Source organism: Erinaceus europaeus, chromosome 2, assembly GCF_950295315.1.
Source record: "Erinaceus europaeus chromosome 2, mEriEur2.1, whole genome shotgun sequence".
Taxonomy (NCBI): domain Eukaryota; kingdom Metazoa; phylum Chordata; class Mammalia; order Eulipotyphla; family Erinaceidae; genus Erinaceus; species Erinaceus europaeus.
This window is the reverse complement of record NC_080163.1, coordinates 201,413,182-201,428,930: the sequence shown is the minus strand read 5'-3', so window position 1 is coordinate 201,428,930 and position 15,749 is coordinate 201,413,182. Positions and strand designations below refer to the sequence as shown.

The following is a 15,749-nucleotide window of genomic DNA, read 5'->3' as shown; positions in this document are numbered from 1 at the left end:
CTACAACCAATAAGTCAGCGATGTGTTTACTAAAAAAATCCAAGTCAAGTAATGAACCCTGAAAATAAAGGGTTAGAAAGCAAAATAATACATCCTAAATATGGCCTTGAGTTCATGTTATCTGCTTTTTTTTTTTTTGCCAATGACTAAATAACAATATAAATAGGTAGTAGTAATAAGAATTATTCTTTTTAAAAATAAGAATTATTCTTATGATTTGCTAGTAAGACTATCATTAGGGTTCTGCATCTGAGAAATGACACTGATCCTAGAAGACTCTTTTTCCCCCCTAGAGATAAGGTGAGAGACACTGAGACAGAGAGAGGAGAAACAGCACAGAAACATACCACTACTCTGGACGCTTCCCGGTGCAGGTACTCCCTTGTGGTCAGGAACTTGAACCAGCATCCTGGCATGTGCTAAAGCGTGTGCTTTGCTGGGTCAGCCATCTCCAGGCACCCCAGACAAATAATTTATTATAATACGGGGAGACAAAATCCACCAAGCCACATGGATGCAAGATTCAAAATAACAGGGAAATGCTCTGTAAAATCTCAGAGCATAGAAACTGACTCACTCTATTTTAAAAAGCATTTTTTTTCAATTAACTCATTAATTTTATTGACATCTCAATGCATCATAATGCCATATAAATTTCAGGTGTGCATCACTGAAGACTCATCTGTGTACGTTTTTATAACTCCCTCTTATAACTCCCTCTTCCCATATACAACCGGTGACCACTAATGGGTATTATAGGGCATTTTATTCACTCACTTTTAATGAAATCAAATAGATGGGATTTACAGTCAACAATCTTTATACAACTCTCCCATATTAGGGTAAGCTACTCTCTTCCCTGATCCAGCTTTCTGTTCCTTTTCCAGCCATGACATCATCTCTCCAGACAATAACTTGGATCCACCTGCATATCAGATTTCAGGCTCAGGAAAAAAAAACACAAACTAGTATAGCCACAGGCCCTTTGGAATATAACTAAAATATTCCTACTAGCTATCTGCAAAATGGAGTATCCCTCAACTCTTCATCTGCACTATTCCAGCCGTTAGGTCCATGATTGGTCAACAATTTGTTTGGCTTTGTATGTTAACTCTCTTTTCATCCACCAGGTTCCAGATGCCAGCAGGATATGACCAGACTTCCCTGGACAGACAACCCCACCCATGTGTGCTGGAGCTCTCTTTCCCCAGAGTCCCACCCTACTAGGGAAAGAGAGAGACAAGCTGGGAGTATGGATCGACCTGTCAATGCCCATGTTCAGCGGGGAAGCAATTACAGAAGCCAGACCTTCCACCTTCTGCATCCCACAATGACCTTGGGTCCATACTCCCAGAGGGCTAAAGACTAGGAAAGCTATCAGGGGAGGGGATGGGATATAGAGATCTGGTGGTGGGGATGAAAGAGCCAGGAATAGTAAAATCCCACAGCTGCAAACCTCCTCTAAGAGACTGTAACCTCTTGTAAACCAGCATTTCCGTGCTTATAATCACTGGCGACTTTCTTATATGATAGGGCCTGAGGGCTTCGAGAAAGCTTTCACAGTGCTCCCTGTTTTGTAGCATCACCTCAGAGAAGTCTTTTATTCCTTCTAAGCACATGTGCTTATTCACCCACAACGCCACCCATCCCAGGGCTGCTGCAAGTGTTGGCTGAAATGAAAGCACCTTCCACATTGGCAGCTTCCCATTCTGGCAGTTTCACATTTTATGGAACAAGCTACAAAATTCTTTTGTAGCCCACCTTACCCAATAATTGCTTTGAGCCAACTTGGTATATCAAAAGGAAAGTTGCAAATATTCTTGGATATGAGTCTAAGATAACTAAAATGCCAGGCTTTCTCATGAACATGGTATAGAGAAAAATGATTTTCTTTCTTTTTTAAAAATATTTTATTTATTTTATTTTTGAGAGAGAGAGAGATACCAGAGCACTGCTCAGCTCTGGCTTATGGTGGTGCAGGGGATTGAATTTGGGACTTTGGAGCCTCAGGCACGAGTCTCTTTGCATAACCATTATGCTATTTCCCCCACCCAAAAAGTGATTTTCTAAACTACTTAACTTTTGGGTTAGAATTTATCTCTCTCATCAGAGGACTATTCAGTTCTGGCTTATGGTGGTGCAAGGGGTTGAACCTGAGACTCTCAGGCGCGAGAGTCTTTTTTTCTTTTCTTTTCTCACGTTCTTTTTTTTGAAAAGTATTTTATTTATTTTATTTTTGAGAGAGATGCAGAGAGAGAAAGACACAGAGAGAAATACCAGAGCACTGCACAGCTCTGGCTTATGGTGGTGTGGGGGGGTGGGAGGGTGGGGGGATTGAACCTTGGACTTCAGAGCCTCAGGCATGAGCGGCTCTTTGCATAACCATTATGCTATCTATCCCCCTTTTTTCACTTTCTTTTTTTAATTTAATTATTATTTTTTTTTTTGCTTCCAGGGTTATCACTGGGACTTAGTACCTATACCACGAATTCACTGCTCCTGGTGGCCAATTTTTCCATTTTTGCTGTTGTTGTTGCTGTTGTTGTTAGATAGGACAAAGAGAAATTGAGAGAGGAGAAGACAGAGAGGGGGAGAGAAAGACAGACACCTGTAGACCTGCTTCACAGCTTGTGAAGCAACCCCCCCATGAGGTTTTTGTACATAATCATTATGCTGTCTCCCCTATCTAATTTATATGTATGTATAATATTCGCATGGTATATCTAGTATGGAAATTAGCACACAGTAAACACTTCATTAAACTAAGTGAGATGTCATGAAGACTGATATTTAGGAAACACCCCAGGGCAAAAACAGCATTCAACATATTGGAGGAAAAGAGACACAAGGGGAAACTCAATGGTTAAATTGTTTTCAGGTATTATGGTGTTAAGAGACAGCATTAGTAACGACATTTCCTTCTCTATAGCTTTTTCTTTCTCTCTCTCTCTCTCTCTTTTTTTTTTTTTTTGTATTTTAATCTTTCTACACTCCCTTCCCTTCTTAAAACTTGTTCATTTTCCTCCATGTGACTTAAGAATCACAAGATGTTCTGCTTATGGTTCTCACTGATAGATAGATCTTGAAAAACAAGATCAGAAGGGAAAACACTAAGTAGAACTGGACTGGAGCTGGTGTGTTGCACCAGAGTAAAAGACTCTGTCTGGGGTGGATGAGGTGGGGAGGGTTCTGGTCCGGGAACATGATGGCAGAGGGGGTTGAATTGTTATGTGGAAAACTGGGAAATGTTACCCATGTACAAACTCTTGTATTTTACTGTCAACTATAAACCATTAATCCCCCAACAGATATATATGCTGTTCTGCTGATCGCATTCACACTGAATTATCTAACTCATGTGCTCAGTGGTTTGTATTGAAAATGTAGAATAAATTCAGTATCTGTCCTCAGTGAGTCAAAGGAGCTAGTAGGATCCCAGTCCAGCTGACCAGAGTCCATGTGGCTTTGTGACAGCATTATTCACGGAGGATGAGTCAGTGCCCAGCCGAGCCCAGTTTTACTCAAACATGTTTCTCCCCTGACAGCCCTGTGGCCCTGAGTCAGATCAGGGAAGGGTGGTGCTTTTTGAGAGAGTACATTATTAAAACGCGTCACATATCCCAACAGCTGATGTGGCTCACACATGCTGCAGGGGCCCTAGTGTCTTCCTCCCGGGAACGACTTGGTCTGTTCTGTGGTATGTCATGATTCCCGGCCCCCAGCATTTTTACAACCTCCAAAAAGTTACACACCAGGGAAAGCCCAAACTGGAAAAGAATTTGCTAGAAAAAAAGTCACTTACCTGGAGGCCTGGCTGGCCCTGAAATTAAAAAAAGAAGAAGACAGGATCACTATGTTGTTTTCTGTAGCGAACATTTTTGACTGCCAAGACTTAAATTAGTTCTGAAAATCTTTACACAGTGTATCTGAAGATGGTAATAGCTATGTACCTATAAGCTTCGCTTTACAGTTTGTTTGTTTTTTTATATTACGTCCCATGTTAACATTCTTTTACTTAGTGTTAATGATCTGCAATCCTGATATGAGGGTATGTTATGTGTGACTCAAAGTTTTTAGCTATGTTCTTGAATCAAATTGGCAAGTGTGAACAGATATTATCTTGATGAATGGGAGGCATAAAAAGGAAAGACTTCCTCGCTGCTCCTTGCTCTGCATCACTGCTCTGAACTGATTTTTTTTTTTTCAGGCAGAAAGACAGAAGTGGACAGACAGAGCAACAGGAAGAGACAGCACAGCACCGAAGCTTCTTGCCCCAGTACTGCAGTACCCAGGGGGCTTGAATCTGGGTCATAATCCAGGCAAAGCGGGTGCCTTCCCCGGTGAGCTATCTTGTCTGTCCAAAAGAGAGTGTTTTTGCACATTCTATAGTGATGAGCTTCATGTGTAAGGAGGTAGATACTTTAGAATTGATAGTATGATAAAGGTTTAAGTTGGTTTTTTGTTTGATTTTTTTATTTATTTACTAATTATTGAGAAAGGTACAGAATCAGACCACTACTCTGGCCTATGGGATGCCAGAGATTGAATTCAGGACTTCATGCTTGAGAGTCCAATGTTTTATTCACTACATAACCTTACAGTTCCTTCCTAAGTCAGTTTTTAAAAGCAATGATCGTTTATTCAGCACAATCCAAGCTAGGTACCTTTCTTTTTTAAATTTTTATTTATTTTATTGTTGTAGTTATTATTATTGTTATTGATGTCATCGTTGTTGAGTAGGACAGAGAGAAATAGAGAGAGGAGGGGAAGACAGAGAGGGGGAAGAGAAAGACAGACACCTGCAGACCTGCTTCACTGCCTGTGAAGCGACTCCCCTGCAGGTGGGGAGCCGGGGGCTTCAACTGGGATCCTTATGCCGGTCCTTGTGCTTTGTACCACATGCGCTTAACCGGCTGCGCTACCACCTGACTCCCGCTAGGTACCTTTCTTTACGAGGGAGACATGAGGTCTCCAGTTCAGAGAGGTTATATGCCACACACATAATAGACAGCATCATAGTTCTGCAAAATACTCTCATTCTTGAGGCTCTGGGATGTCAGGTTCAATCCCCAGCACCACTATCAGCCAGAGCTGAGCAGGATTCTGTTCCCTCTCTGTCTGTTCTATCTCTTCCTCTTTCAAATTAAAAAGAAATAAAAATACAAACAACTTTGCCTGAAAATTTTGTTTGGCCATTCACCTAATCAAACCAGAAGGAAAACAAAACCCGGTTACCATGGCTACAATGTCTCCTCTCCTGCACCAATTAGTGGTACACAAGAAGAAATAAAAGCTTTCTTAATTCCTCACTAGGTCTGAATCTCTGTTCTCAGACCCAGGGTCAGCGGGTATCCATTTGTGATGTATGGAAACCAGTTCCACAAAGCTTCTTGGCAGCTGGCCCCAAAGGTGGCTCCTCCTAAGGCAGGACTCTCCAACTGCAGGTAAAGATGGGTCTTTTCAGACTCATGAAATTGCAATATGGGCTCCCTCTCACTGGTACTCTCTTCTCTGTCTCCATCTGGATGCTTGAAATTTCTGCTCTTTGAAGTTTCAGCCTGACACAGCCTTAAAAATGTGAGCAGGCATCTTTCACAGAACCTCAAAGGCAGGGTGCTACAAAATCAGAAAAGATTGTATTTCCTCAAAGGAATCGACTGAGCATCATGACTGTGGTTTTATTTAGTCCCACAGTTGCCCTACAAACGACAATTTTTTTTCCATGAAGAAGAGCAAAGAAAGTGGGTTGAAATATATAATATGTCAATATATATATAAATATATAACCAGTGAATCAGCTGATCAAGCAATGGAAAGAATGACACAGCCAACATGGCAAATTTGAAGAACCTCTCACAATAGTGTTGAAGTTTTCTGATCCCGGATTTCTTGGTATTTGTTGTTAGTAGAAATTCTATTGATTTTACCTAAAGCTAGTATGTTTACAAAACATGTCTGTTTGATTGTTAACAGATATCCAGCAAGTAAGTAAGGCTCCAGGTTCTCCTGGTCACAACTCCCTCCTCCAGAAGGCAGAAGTATGAAGGGTGTCAAAGTCAGAATAGCGGCCCACAGGCCTTGAGCTTATGCAAACTGCATCTCTGTAGCTCTGACCTCTGGCTCCTTCCCTGAAATGCTTGGGGTCTGTGCACAATAGAGTGACCTGAAGATGTCTTGAGGCATCAAGACGCTTGCACCTGTCTAACGACATTGAGACAAAGACGATTGTCATCCAGGGTGAACACATTCTTGATCTCTCCGCCACCTTGAAAGTAATTTGTGCTTTTGACAATTGTTCCTATTGTGTTACCTACCAAAAAGTATCTTTGATCTTCCTGTTCCTTTTGATATGATGGGATTTTTATCAATAAATACTTCGCTTTGAGTTCTGATCATGGGCACACCCAACTTTCCCCTATCTCGAGGTGTTATTTTCTCTCAACCCTGAAAGCTTTAGATCTCAGGGTCCTGGCAACTGGCTAAGGTTCTCCTACCCACATATAAACCATAACAGAGACCACACAATGCAAGTCAAAGAAATCTTGCACGAGATTCCACGACCTCCTACACAAGACCTGTAAGAAAGCAGCAGGATGCTGGAGTCTCATAGCTTCGGAATAGGGACATCTGGCTCTCTGAGAGGAGTGATCAGGAAGGTGTGAGCATGACGGTGCTCCTCTCTGAGTGGGAGACAGAGGATGGCAGGAGAGTGGACAAGTCCAAGCATGAAGAGCATCTCCCACAGTGAAGACATCATCATAGGAAAGCCACACAAAGAAGTAGCTCAGAATACACGTTGCATCTGAACTCTTCGTTGAGGCATACAAGTAACTGCATTCATTAATGGATGCCTTCCTAGTCTCTTCTCCTTCTTCTTCGTCTCCGTTATCACTGGGGCTCGGCACTGGCACTACAAATCCACTGCTCCTGGTGACATTTATTTCATTTTATTGGATAGGACAGAGCGAAATTGAGAGGGCAGGGGAGACAGGGAGAGAGAGATAGACATCTGCAGACCTGTTTCACCACCTGTGAACCCTTCCCCCTGGATCCATTCATGGATCCATTCATGGATCCATCCATGAGCTTTGTACTATGTGCGCTTAACCAGGTGTACCACCACCCGGCCCCTCCTAGTCTATTCTGACGCATAGGTTGTGACCATTATTAATAACCAATTAGAAAAGTAAATTACTTTTAGTTGTCTAAAAAATACTGGAATGGAGGGAAGACACATCATGATAAACAAAGGCTCATAGCATCAACCTCAGTTGAATTTTCAAAGATGGAATTCCCAAAGAGGACCCATTTCTTCTGCTGAGTAAATCACCCAAATGTTTCAAGATATAAAAACCTTGAATCCAGGGGCCATGTGGTGGTGCACCTGGTTAAGCACACACGTTACAATGCTCAAGGACCCAGGTTTGAGCCCCCTGTCCCCATCTGCAGGAGGAAAGCTCTGTGAGTGGTGAAGCAGGGCTACAGGTGTCTCCTTCCCTATCACCCCATTCTCTCTCTATTTCTGGATGTCTCTAGCCAATCAATAAATGAATAAATATAATAAAAACCAAAAAAACTTGAATCCAGTATAGTCAAAGATCATCATGCCAATGGAAGTAGGTAAATCACAGAACAGTGACATTGTGGGCAAGCTTGTGAAGCTGCAGAATGTCTGGTCTGCGATGCCATTAACAGATCCTTGCAAGGCTGCAGGGTAGTGAAGCTCCAGAGTGAAGAAACAGAAACACAAACAGCAGGAAGAGTGACTGGAGTGAGGGGTAATGGGAACAGGAAGGTGGGAAACCACCAGCCAGTAAGTGATGATGCCTGGCAAGAAAAAGTCTTCAAAGCGAATTGAAAGTTTGGTGAGACCCGTAAGTCACAATGGGAAATGACAGAGATGACCTGTCGCTTGGGTGTGTGTATTTGTTACTCTTGGCAATTAAAGGCAATAGTAGCCATTCTTTGTTGGCTATTGCCACGATTATAGATGCTAGGAAGTACATGCACGCACAAAGTCATTTAGACTTCTGATAAAGGCAATTAGTTTCACAACACGAGACTTTTTTTTTTTATGGGTGGTAAATCTTTGTCATTTCATTTTCAGAGAGGACAAACTGTTTTCTCATCAGTATAGACACACAGAGGCACATACCGTTAGTATCCTAAAGCCCAGGCTTACTTCGAAATACTGATTAGGATAGCAGACCCATGTAGATCTTTTACTGTGATAGGTTTTAAATGAGAGCATGTTCATTTACAAAAACTGGAGGGAATATGAGTTCATGCAACTCTAGAAGGAGTTACTTCCATTTCATGGTAATTAGAAATCACTTTAAAAAACCCACACTGGGGGTCGGGCGGTGGCGCAGCGGGTTAAGCGCACGTGGCGCAAAGTGCAAGGACCGGCGTAAGGATCCCGGTTCGAGCCCCCGGCTCCCCACCTGCAAGGGGGGTCGTTTCACAGGTGGTGGAGCAGGTCTGCAGGTGTCTGTCTTTCTCTCCCTCTCTCTGTCTTCTCCTCCTCTCTCCATTTCTCTCTGTCCTATCCAACAATGAATAGCGTCAACAAGGGCAATAATAATAACCACAACGATGCTACAACAACAAGGGCAACAAAGGGGGGAAAAATGGCCTCCAGGAGCGGTGGATTCGTGGTGCCGAGCCCAGCAATAACCCTGGAGGAGGGAAACAACAACAACAACAACAACAACAACAACAACAACAACAAAAAACCCACACTGACAACCGCAGGTAATGCCCTCAAATTCAGACTACTCTTCATTCTCTCTAATGGAAAGAAAGGACATAAAAACAAGAATTTCCATGTTTTGCATTCTGGGAACCTGACTGTCTTAAAACAAGAAGAAGAAGAAGGAGAAGGAGAAGGAGAAGGAGAAGGAGAAGGAGAAGAAGAAGACATTTGAAGATGTTTCCTCTATCTTCACTCTCTTGAAAATCCTCATATCCACAAATACAAACACAAACACAAACAAAAAATATCCAGTTCATTCTTCTTTTCTGGCACAAAGAGCCCCTGAAGGAGGCAATTGGAGAAGTGTTAACAGAGCAACAGGGCAGTTCTGAGAGGCAATGGGGTTGTCCCACTGGCAAGAGGCTCTGAGATTTAAAGAAAATCCTACCACAGAAATGTCACCATAGTCTGCTTCTGCTCACCCTCCCTGCCTCAGCAATCCTGACTGTGTTCACATTTAACCTCTATCTTTAAAAATATTTTATTTATTTATCGAAGTAGAGAGAGAAAAATTGAGAGGGGAGTGGGGATATCGGGAGGGAGAGAGACAGAGAAATACCTGCAGCACCGTTTCACTACTTGTGAAGCTTTCCCCCTGCAGATGGGGCTGGGGGATTGAACCTAGGTCTTTGAGCATTTTGTGCATTGTAGCACATACACTTACTCAGATGTGCCACCACCTGGCCCCCACATTTAATCTCCAGTATTCCAGGGCACATGGGTGCTCCAGAAATAACTGTGGAACTGTCTCTAATTCAGGATATTTTGAGCAGCCCAGTGATGGTTCACAGGATTTTTAAAGAACCATCAGAAACTCTGCTTAACTCCTCAAGGATCTTCCCAATCTTCTTCCATGTTCCCTCTGCTCAATGCAGAGTCAACATGTATGACTAAACATGTATCAAGAGGAAATCTCTCCTCAGGATGGAAGCTTGCTCAGGTAGTAGAGACGGAACTAAAGCAGGCAGGCTGCAGGCTCTTTGAGGGCTCAGACATCAATAGGAGGTTCTGTCCTCAAGGGAAAAAGTGCTCCCTCATTCAGTGAAGCTTCCATATCTGCAAGAATGTGAGGCTAACCTATCAAATGACTTTGTGGATTATTAAGTGCTATACAAATACAGCATCGCAATTTACTGTTGGTGAGACACCCCATGGCCAGCAGTCCATTCAACTAATTCAATGCTAGGGTAACAGTGTTGATTAATTTTAAAAACGCATCAACACACGCACACACACATTGGAACATAAGGGCAGAAATAAAACATCATGGATACTGTGTGGTAATTAAAAAATGGTTTAGTAGAAATTACATCATCTTTCAATGTCTGTAAGCGACAATGCTGCCAAGAAGTCAGCCACGCTTGCCTGAAATAAACATTATCCATAGTTGATGTTACCTGTGGTGCTCTGTGTGGGGCGGATATTCATCATTCCTACCTGGGACACAGACATATACTCTATCTTAGATAGGAGTATTATTTCCATTGAAATCACTTCATCCTTGGTGGTTTCAATTCTTGGAGAGAAGTCTGCCTTGTGCATGAGAGAAAAATAAGCAGCTACAGTCTCAACCTGGTGTATTTTTCTTTCTTAAATTGTGAGAGAGAAAAATGGTGCAAAGTCAGTCATGGAGATGGTTTTGTTGGGTTTGGCATAAAGAAAGTGTAAAAAAAAAGTGTGGGGGGGTTCTGGGTGGTGGTGCAGAGGGTTCAGAGCACGGGGCACGAAGCACAAGGGACCGACTAAAGGATCCCGGTTCGAGCCCCCGGGTCCTACCTGCAGGGGGTTCGCTTCACAAGCGGTGAAGCAGGTTTGCAGGTGTCTATCTTTCTCTCCCCTCTCTGTCTTCCCCTCCTCTCTCCATTTCTCTCTGTTCTATCCAACAACAAGGACAGCAACAATAACAATAACTACAACAATGATAAAACAGCAAGGCAACAAAAGGGAAAAAATAGCATCCAGGAGCAGTGATTCATAGTGTAGTCACCGAGTCCCAGCAATAACCCTGGGACTTTGCATATATATGAAAGAAAAAATGTAATCAGAACTTGAAAGATTTCTTTTCTGATGTCTGCCTCTCCTAAATAAACAACAGAACTGTTTTTAGTGGTTTCTTCTAATATTTAAACTGATTGCCACAATAATTTAAAACAACATCTTATTTTCTAACACAATGCCATATCTCTCAGATGACTAAATGTTTATAATGGCAATACAAGAAAAGTATAGACATTTATCATTTGTATTTTGGGTCATTAAAACATAAGAAAATCTTATCTATGCTGTAAAGTTGCAACACTAAAATCTGTCAGGTGTCCAATATTTTATTGGGTTTGACTCAGATTTTCTTGCTATTAAAATATTTACATCTTTCTGTATCAATATTTGACCATATCCCTGATTATTTCCTTATGAAATAACACTGAAAATTCAGTGCTATCCCTATTATGAACTTCATGTATTTCACTTATGTATGTTGTAGCATATAAAATACCAATTATACATTTCCTGTGAAGTATCTGCACATGCTGATTCAGACATCCTTTGCTGATCTTTTATATGAAGAGAAAGAAAGAAAGAAAAAAGGCAGAGAAGAACTGTACATGGACCAGTAGTAGTAAGACTATGGGCAAGCATTTCTGTCTTCAGAATTTCCTACATTTCTCAGAATTCTATTAATACCACCTATTGACACCATACCAGGTGAACTCTCTGGCCCCTGAATGCTTTTAAACAGACCTAAAGAAGTTGCTATTTTTTTCCCCTACACAGGAGCCAATCATTCAAAGATCTAGATTATTGACTTTCGAATTCTACTTTCCAATTTTCTCCCCAACCAGTCTGTTTTAAATGATTTGCAAGAGTTCTCCAAAATGTCATAAGTAAAGGTTTTTGATTCATTTTTCATATGTGGCACACATGGGACCAGGTAAGGAGAAAGGATAGGAGAGTTCTAGAATGCAGCTCCAAGGACTTCAGTTGGATCTGGGGTAGGAAAGTAGTTCCACAGGGTGGAATGTGCTGGAAGGCAAGACATTTGCATTTGGGGATTTAGCTGTGCCATTTCATGGATTTGCTTAAAGAACTGCTTGGGGAAATGGGAATCAAGACAACAGTGAGATACCACTTCACTCTTGTGAGAATGTCACACATCAGAAAAGGTAGCAGCAGCAAATGCTGGAGAGGGTGTGGGGTCAAAGGAACCCTCCTGCACTGCTGGTGGGAATGTAAATTGGTCCAGATTCTGTGGAGAGCAGTCTGGAGAACTCTCAGAAGGCTAGAAATGGACCTACCCTATGATCCTGCAATTCCTCTCCTGGGGATATATCCTAAGGAACACAACACATCCATCCCAAAAGATCTGTGTACACATATGTTCTTGGCAGCACAATTTGTAACAGCCAAAACCTGGAAGCAACCCAGGTGTCCAACAACAGATGAGTGGCTAAGCAAGTGATGGTATACATACACAATGGACTACTATTCAGCTATGAAAAAATGATGATTTCACTGTTTTCATCCCACCTTGGATGAAGCTTGAAGAAATCATGTTCAGTGAAATAAGTCAGAAACAGAAGGATGAATATGGGATGATCTCACTCTCAGGTAGAAGTTGAAAAACAAGATCAGAAGAGAAAACACAAGTAGAACCTGGACTGGAGTTGGTGTATTGCACCAAAGTAAAAGACTCTGTCTGGGGTGGGTGGAGGAGAGAGTACAGGTCCTGGAAAAGGATGACAGAGGACCTAGTGGGGGTTGTATTGTTATGTGGAAAACCGCAAAATGTTATGCATGTAAAATTATTGTATTTACTGTTGACTGTAAGACATTAATCCCCCAGTAAAGAAATAAAAAAAAAAGAATTGCTTGAGGGCTGTAAATGTGTATCAACAACTTCTAAAACAATACTGATCCCTGTTTTCTGGTTACTTGCATGGAATCAGAAAAGTCTACACAAGTGTAAACAAATGATGTGTGTAACAAATCTGTGTAATGTTGACTTCAATCAGCACACAGAATCTACCTGAAGAGAGACACCTGCTTGGTTGTATCATGGCTTTAAGAACACATGTCTTTGAAAAAGAAGACAAAAGCAACTTGGACCGGCCTACCAAACTTTGTCACATTGAATAGAACGAATAATATGGTCGCTGTCATGTTTATTAACATCCTTTAAACTGTGTTATTTTGATTGTGCTGCCTAAATACTGGAAGGCAATGTCTAAACACCTCCTAGCTTGATTAAATCCATAAGTGCCCAATTCTAATTTTCTCAGTATCATGCAAAAATAGAAACTGACTGCTTTCTGCAGCCGCCTGTCCAAGACACTTTTCATTAATAGCTGTGTGCCTGAAGAGTCAATGAATTCATAACACGTGAGTCACGTAAAGCTCATGGCTCAGTGTGGCAGAATCCAAAACATGAAAACCTATTTTAAAGCTGGCGGGAGACTTGGCTCTGCCAGTTGACAGCTAATGTGATGTTTTTCTTTTTTCTTTCTTGGAGTGGGGGACTGAGCGCGTTGTTTGGGGTTGTATCATGACTACTACGTACTACCACTGATCAAGGGCTTCACAAATGAAACCTCTGTTGAAAAAACTTCGGAAGGCCAGCAAGAGGAAACACCTGGGAGTGGGCCTGCTTAGTCACAAGTTTGACCCAAGTTTGAGTCCAGCACCAGCTGGACTGGGGGCAGCTTCAGTGCTGTGGTGTCTTTCCTTTGCTCTGCATCTATATTTCTATTTGAAAAAGTCATCCCAGAGTGGCGAAACATCAGTAATGACAAGAATATAAACAAAATAACACCCCTAAAATTAAGGCTCACCTCCACAGTGTTGAAGCTGAACAGACCAAGTCTCAGAGAGGTAAGGTGGCATGCCCAGAGTGCCACGGCTTTTCAGAGAGAAAGCTGGAAACAGGAATAGGGTTTTATCTGCCTGACTTGAGCCTCCACTCTCCCATTTTACTCTGTCTTGCTCACGCTGGTGATTGAGGCCACAGTCTTGGGTGCCATTACACTGGGAAACAAACAGCAGTATAATTCACTCTCTTCTGATGAGGGTGAGAACCAAGCTTCATAAAGAGAAATGGCATGATCTTAATTGTGTTTGCAGAGGATCGTGTTCACTGTGGGGAAAAGGGTGGTGGGGGACGGACGGGGTGTAGCTATGGAGGGAAGACAGGAAGCTACTGTGATGGAAAAGGTGAAGAGGCACAGGACAATAATGAGAGGGAAGAAGGAAGGGAGGGAGGGAGGGGAGGAAGGAGGAAGGAAGGAAAGAAGGAAAGGTGGGGAAGAGGGAGGAAGGGTGGGTCCAAATTCTATACAAATTGCGAAGGATTTGAAACATGATTCACAGACAAATTGAATATGAGGTACAGAAATAATAATAATAAAAAAAAGAAGTCTGGAATAACCCCCGGTTTGACTAGAGTAGTGAAAGGAGTGAGGAAGTCACTGCAGGAGTGCAGCATGGGGACCAGAGGTTTAGGAATTTGGCTCCAGGCATGTTACTCCTGAAGCACCTGTGACACATTCCTATAGAGATATTATATAGATGGCTGTGGGTCCAAATTTAGAGTTTACAGAAGTCTGGCCTGGAGAAATGAAAAGTGGGAGCCTTGAACACACAGAGAATGTTTTTAAAATTTTTGATGTAGTGCCAGAGCATGAACCCAGGAATCCCAGCACGAAACTACAGGTGGGAGGGGGAGTCCCCAGCTCAAATTTCCATTCTTGATATTTAAAAAGGGAGAGAGAAGAGAGGGAGAGGCAGAAAGAGATGAGAGACAACACAGCACTGCTCCACCGACCATGGATCTACTCCAGTGCTATCCATGCTGCTCCCACAGTGCCAGGGGTCAAGTCTAGAACTCCATGCATAGTAAGGTGTGTTCTCTCTCAGCTGAGCTATCTCCTGGCCTCTGAACTATGGACCATCCTCAAGGCCATGCCATTCTTTGAGCTCATCTAGTAAGAAAATATACTCAGCTTAGAAAAGTAGGCCCTAATGTGAGCTCAGATCTACAGGGATGCTCCTAAGCTGAATATGGGTCCCAGGCGAAATCAAATTGATGGGGTTTACAGTCAACAATATTTATACCCCTTCCCCATATTAGGGAGCTACTCTCTTTCCTAATCCAGCTTTCTGTCCCTTTTCCAGCCATGACATCACCTCCTCAGACAATAACTTGGATCCACCTGCATATCACATTTTAGGCTCAGAGAAAAAAAAAAAAACTAGTATAGCTACAGGCACTTTGAAATATAACTAAAATATGCCTACTAGCTATCTACAAAATGGGGGACCCCCCCCCAACACTTCATCTGCACGATTCCAGCTGTTAGGTTCATGATTGGTCAACAATTTGTTTGGCTTTGAATGTTAACTCTCTTTTCAGCCACCAGGTTCCAGATGCCAGCAGGATGCCGACCAGACATCCCTGGGCAGACAACCCCACCAATGTGTCCTGGAGCTCTGCTTCCCCGGAGCCCTGCCCCACTAGGGAAAGAGAGAGGCAGACTGGGAGGCAGAGATGGATCGACCTGTCAACGCCCATGTTCAGCGGGGAAGCAATGACAGAAGCCAGACCTTCCACCTTCTGCATCCCACAATGACCCTGGGTCCATACTCCCAGAGGGATAAAGAATAGGAAAGCTATCAGAGGAGAGGATGGGACACGGTGATCTGGTGGTGGGAATTGTGTGGAGTTGTACCCCTCTTATCCTATGGTTTTGTTAATGTCTCCTTTAAAAAAAATAAATGAATTAAAAATAAAGAAAGAAAGAAAAGAAAAGCAGACCCAAGTTTGAGTCAATGAGTCAACATCTACAGAGCACCTTGAAAGACATGTTCCAACTAAAGACATGAGCAAGGAAAACATTTCAAGAAAAAGAGAACACTCGGTTATGTTCACAAGAAAAGGAACACTTTATCCGAATGATGAACTCTTAGTAGCTTCACATACAACCCAGAGGAGGGGATGTATTTT

At 42.4% G+C, this 15,749-nt stretch overlaps 1 protein-coding gene across 1 annotated transcript in view; it reads right to left on the bottom strand.

The window, feature by feature from the left end:
* Positions 1-15,749, bottom strand: part of COL25A1 (collagen type XXV alpha 1 chain) — a 234,056-nt gene that overhangs the window by 209,972 nt on the left and 8,335 nt on the right. The window contains exons 4-7 of the mRNA XM_060172381.1: positions 13,582-13,774; positions 7,934-7,993; positions 6,198-6,265; positions 3,803-3,820 (exon numbers count right to left, since the gene is read on the bottom strand). Of these exons, the coding sequence (XP_060028364.1) occupies positions 3,803-3,820; positions 6,198-6,265; positions 7,934-7,993; positions 13,582-13,774 (339 nt within the window). The remainder of the gene's footprint in view (positions 1-3,802; positions 3,821-6,197; positions 6,266-7,933; positions 7,994-13,581; positions 13,775-15,749) is intronic.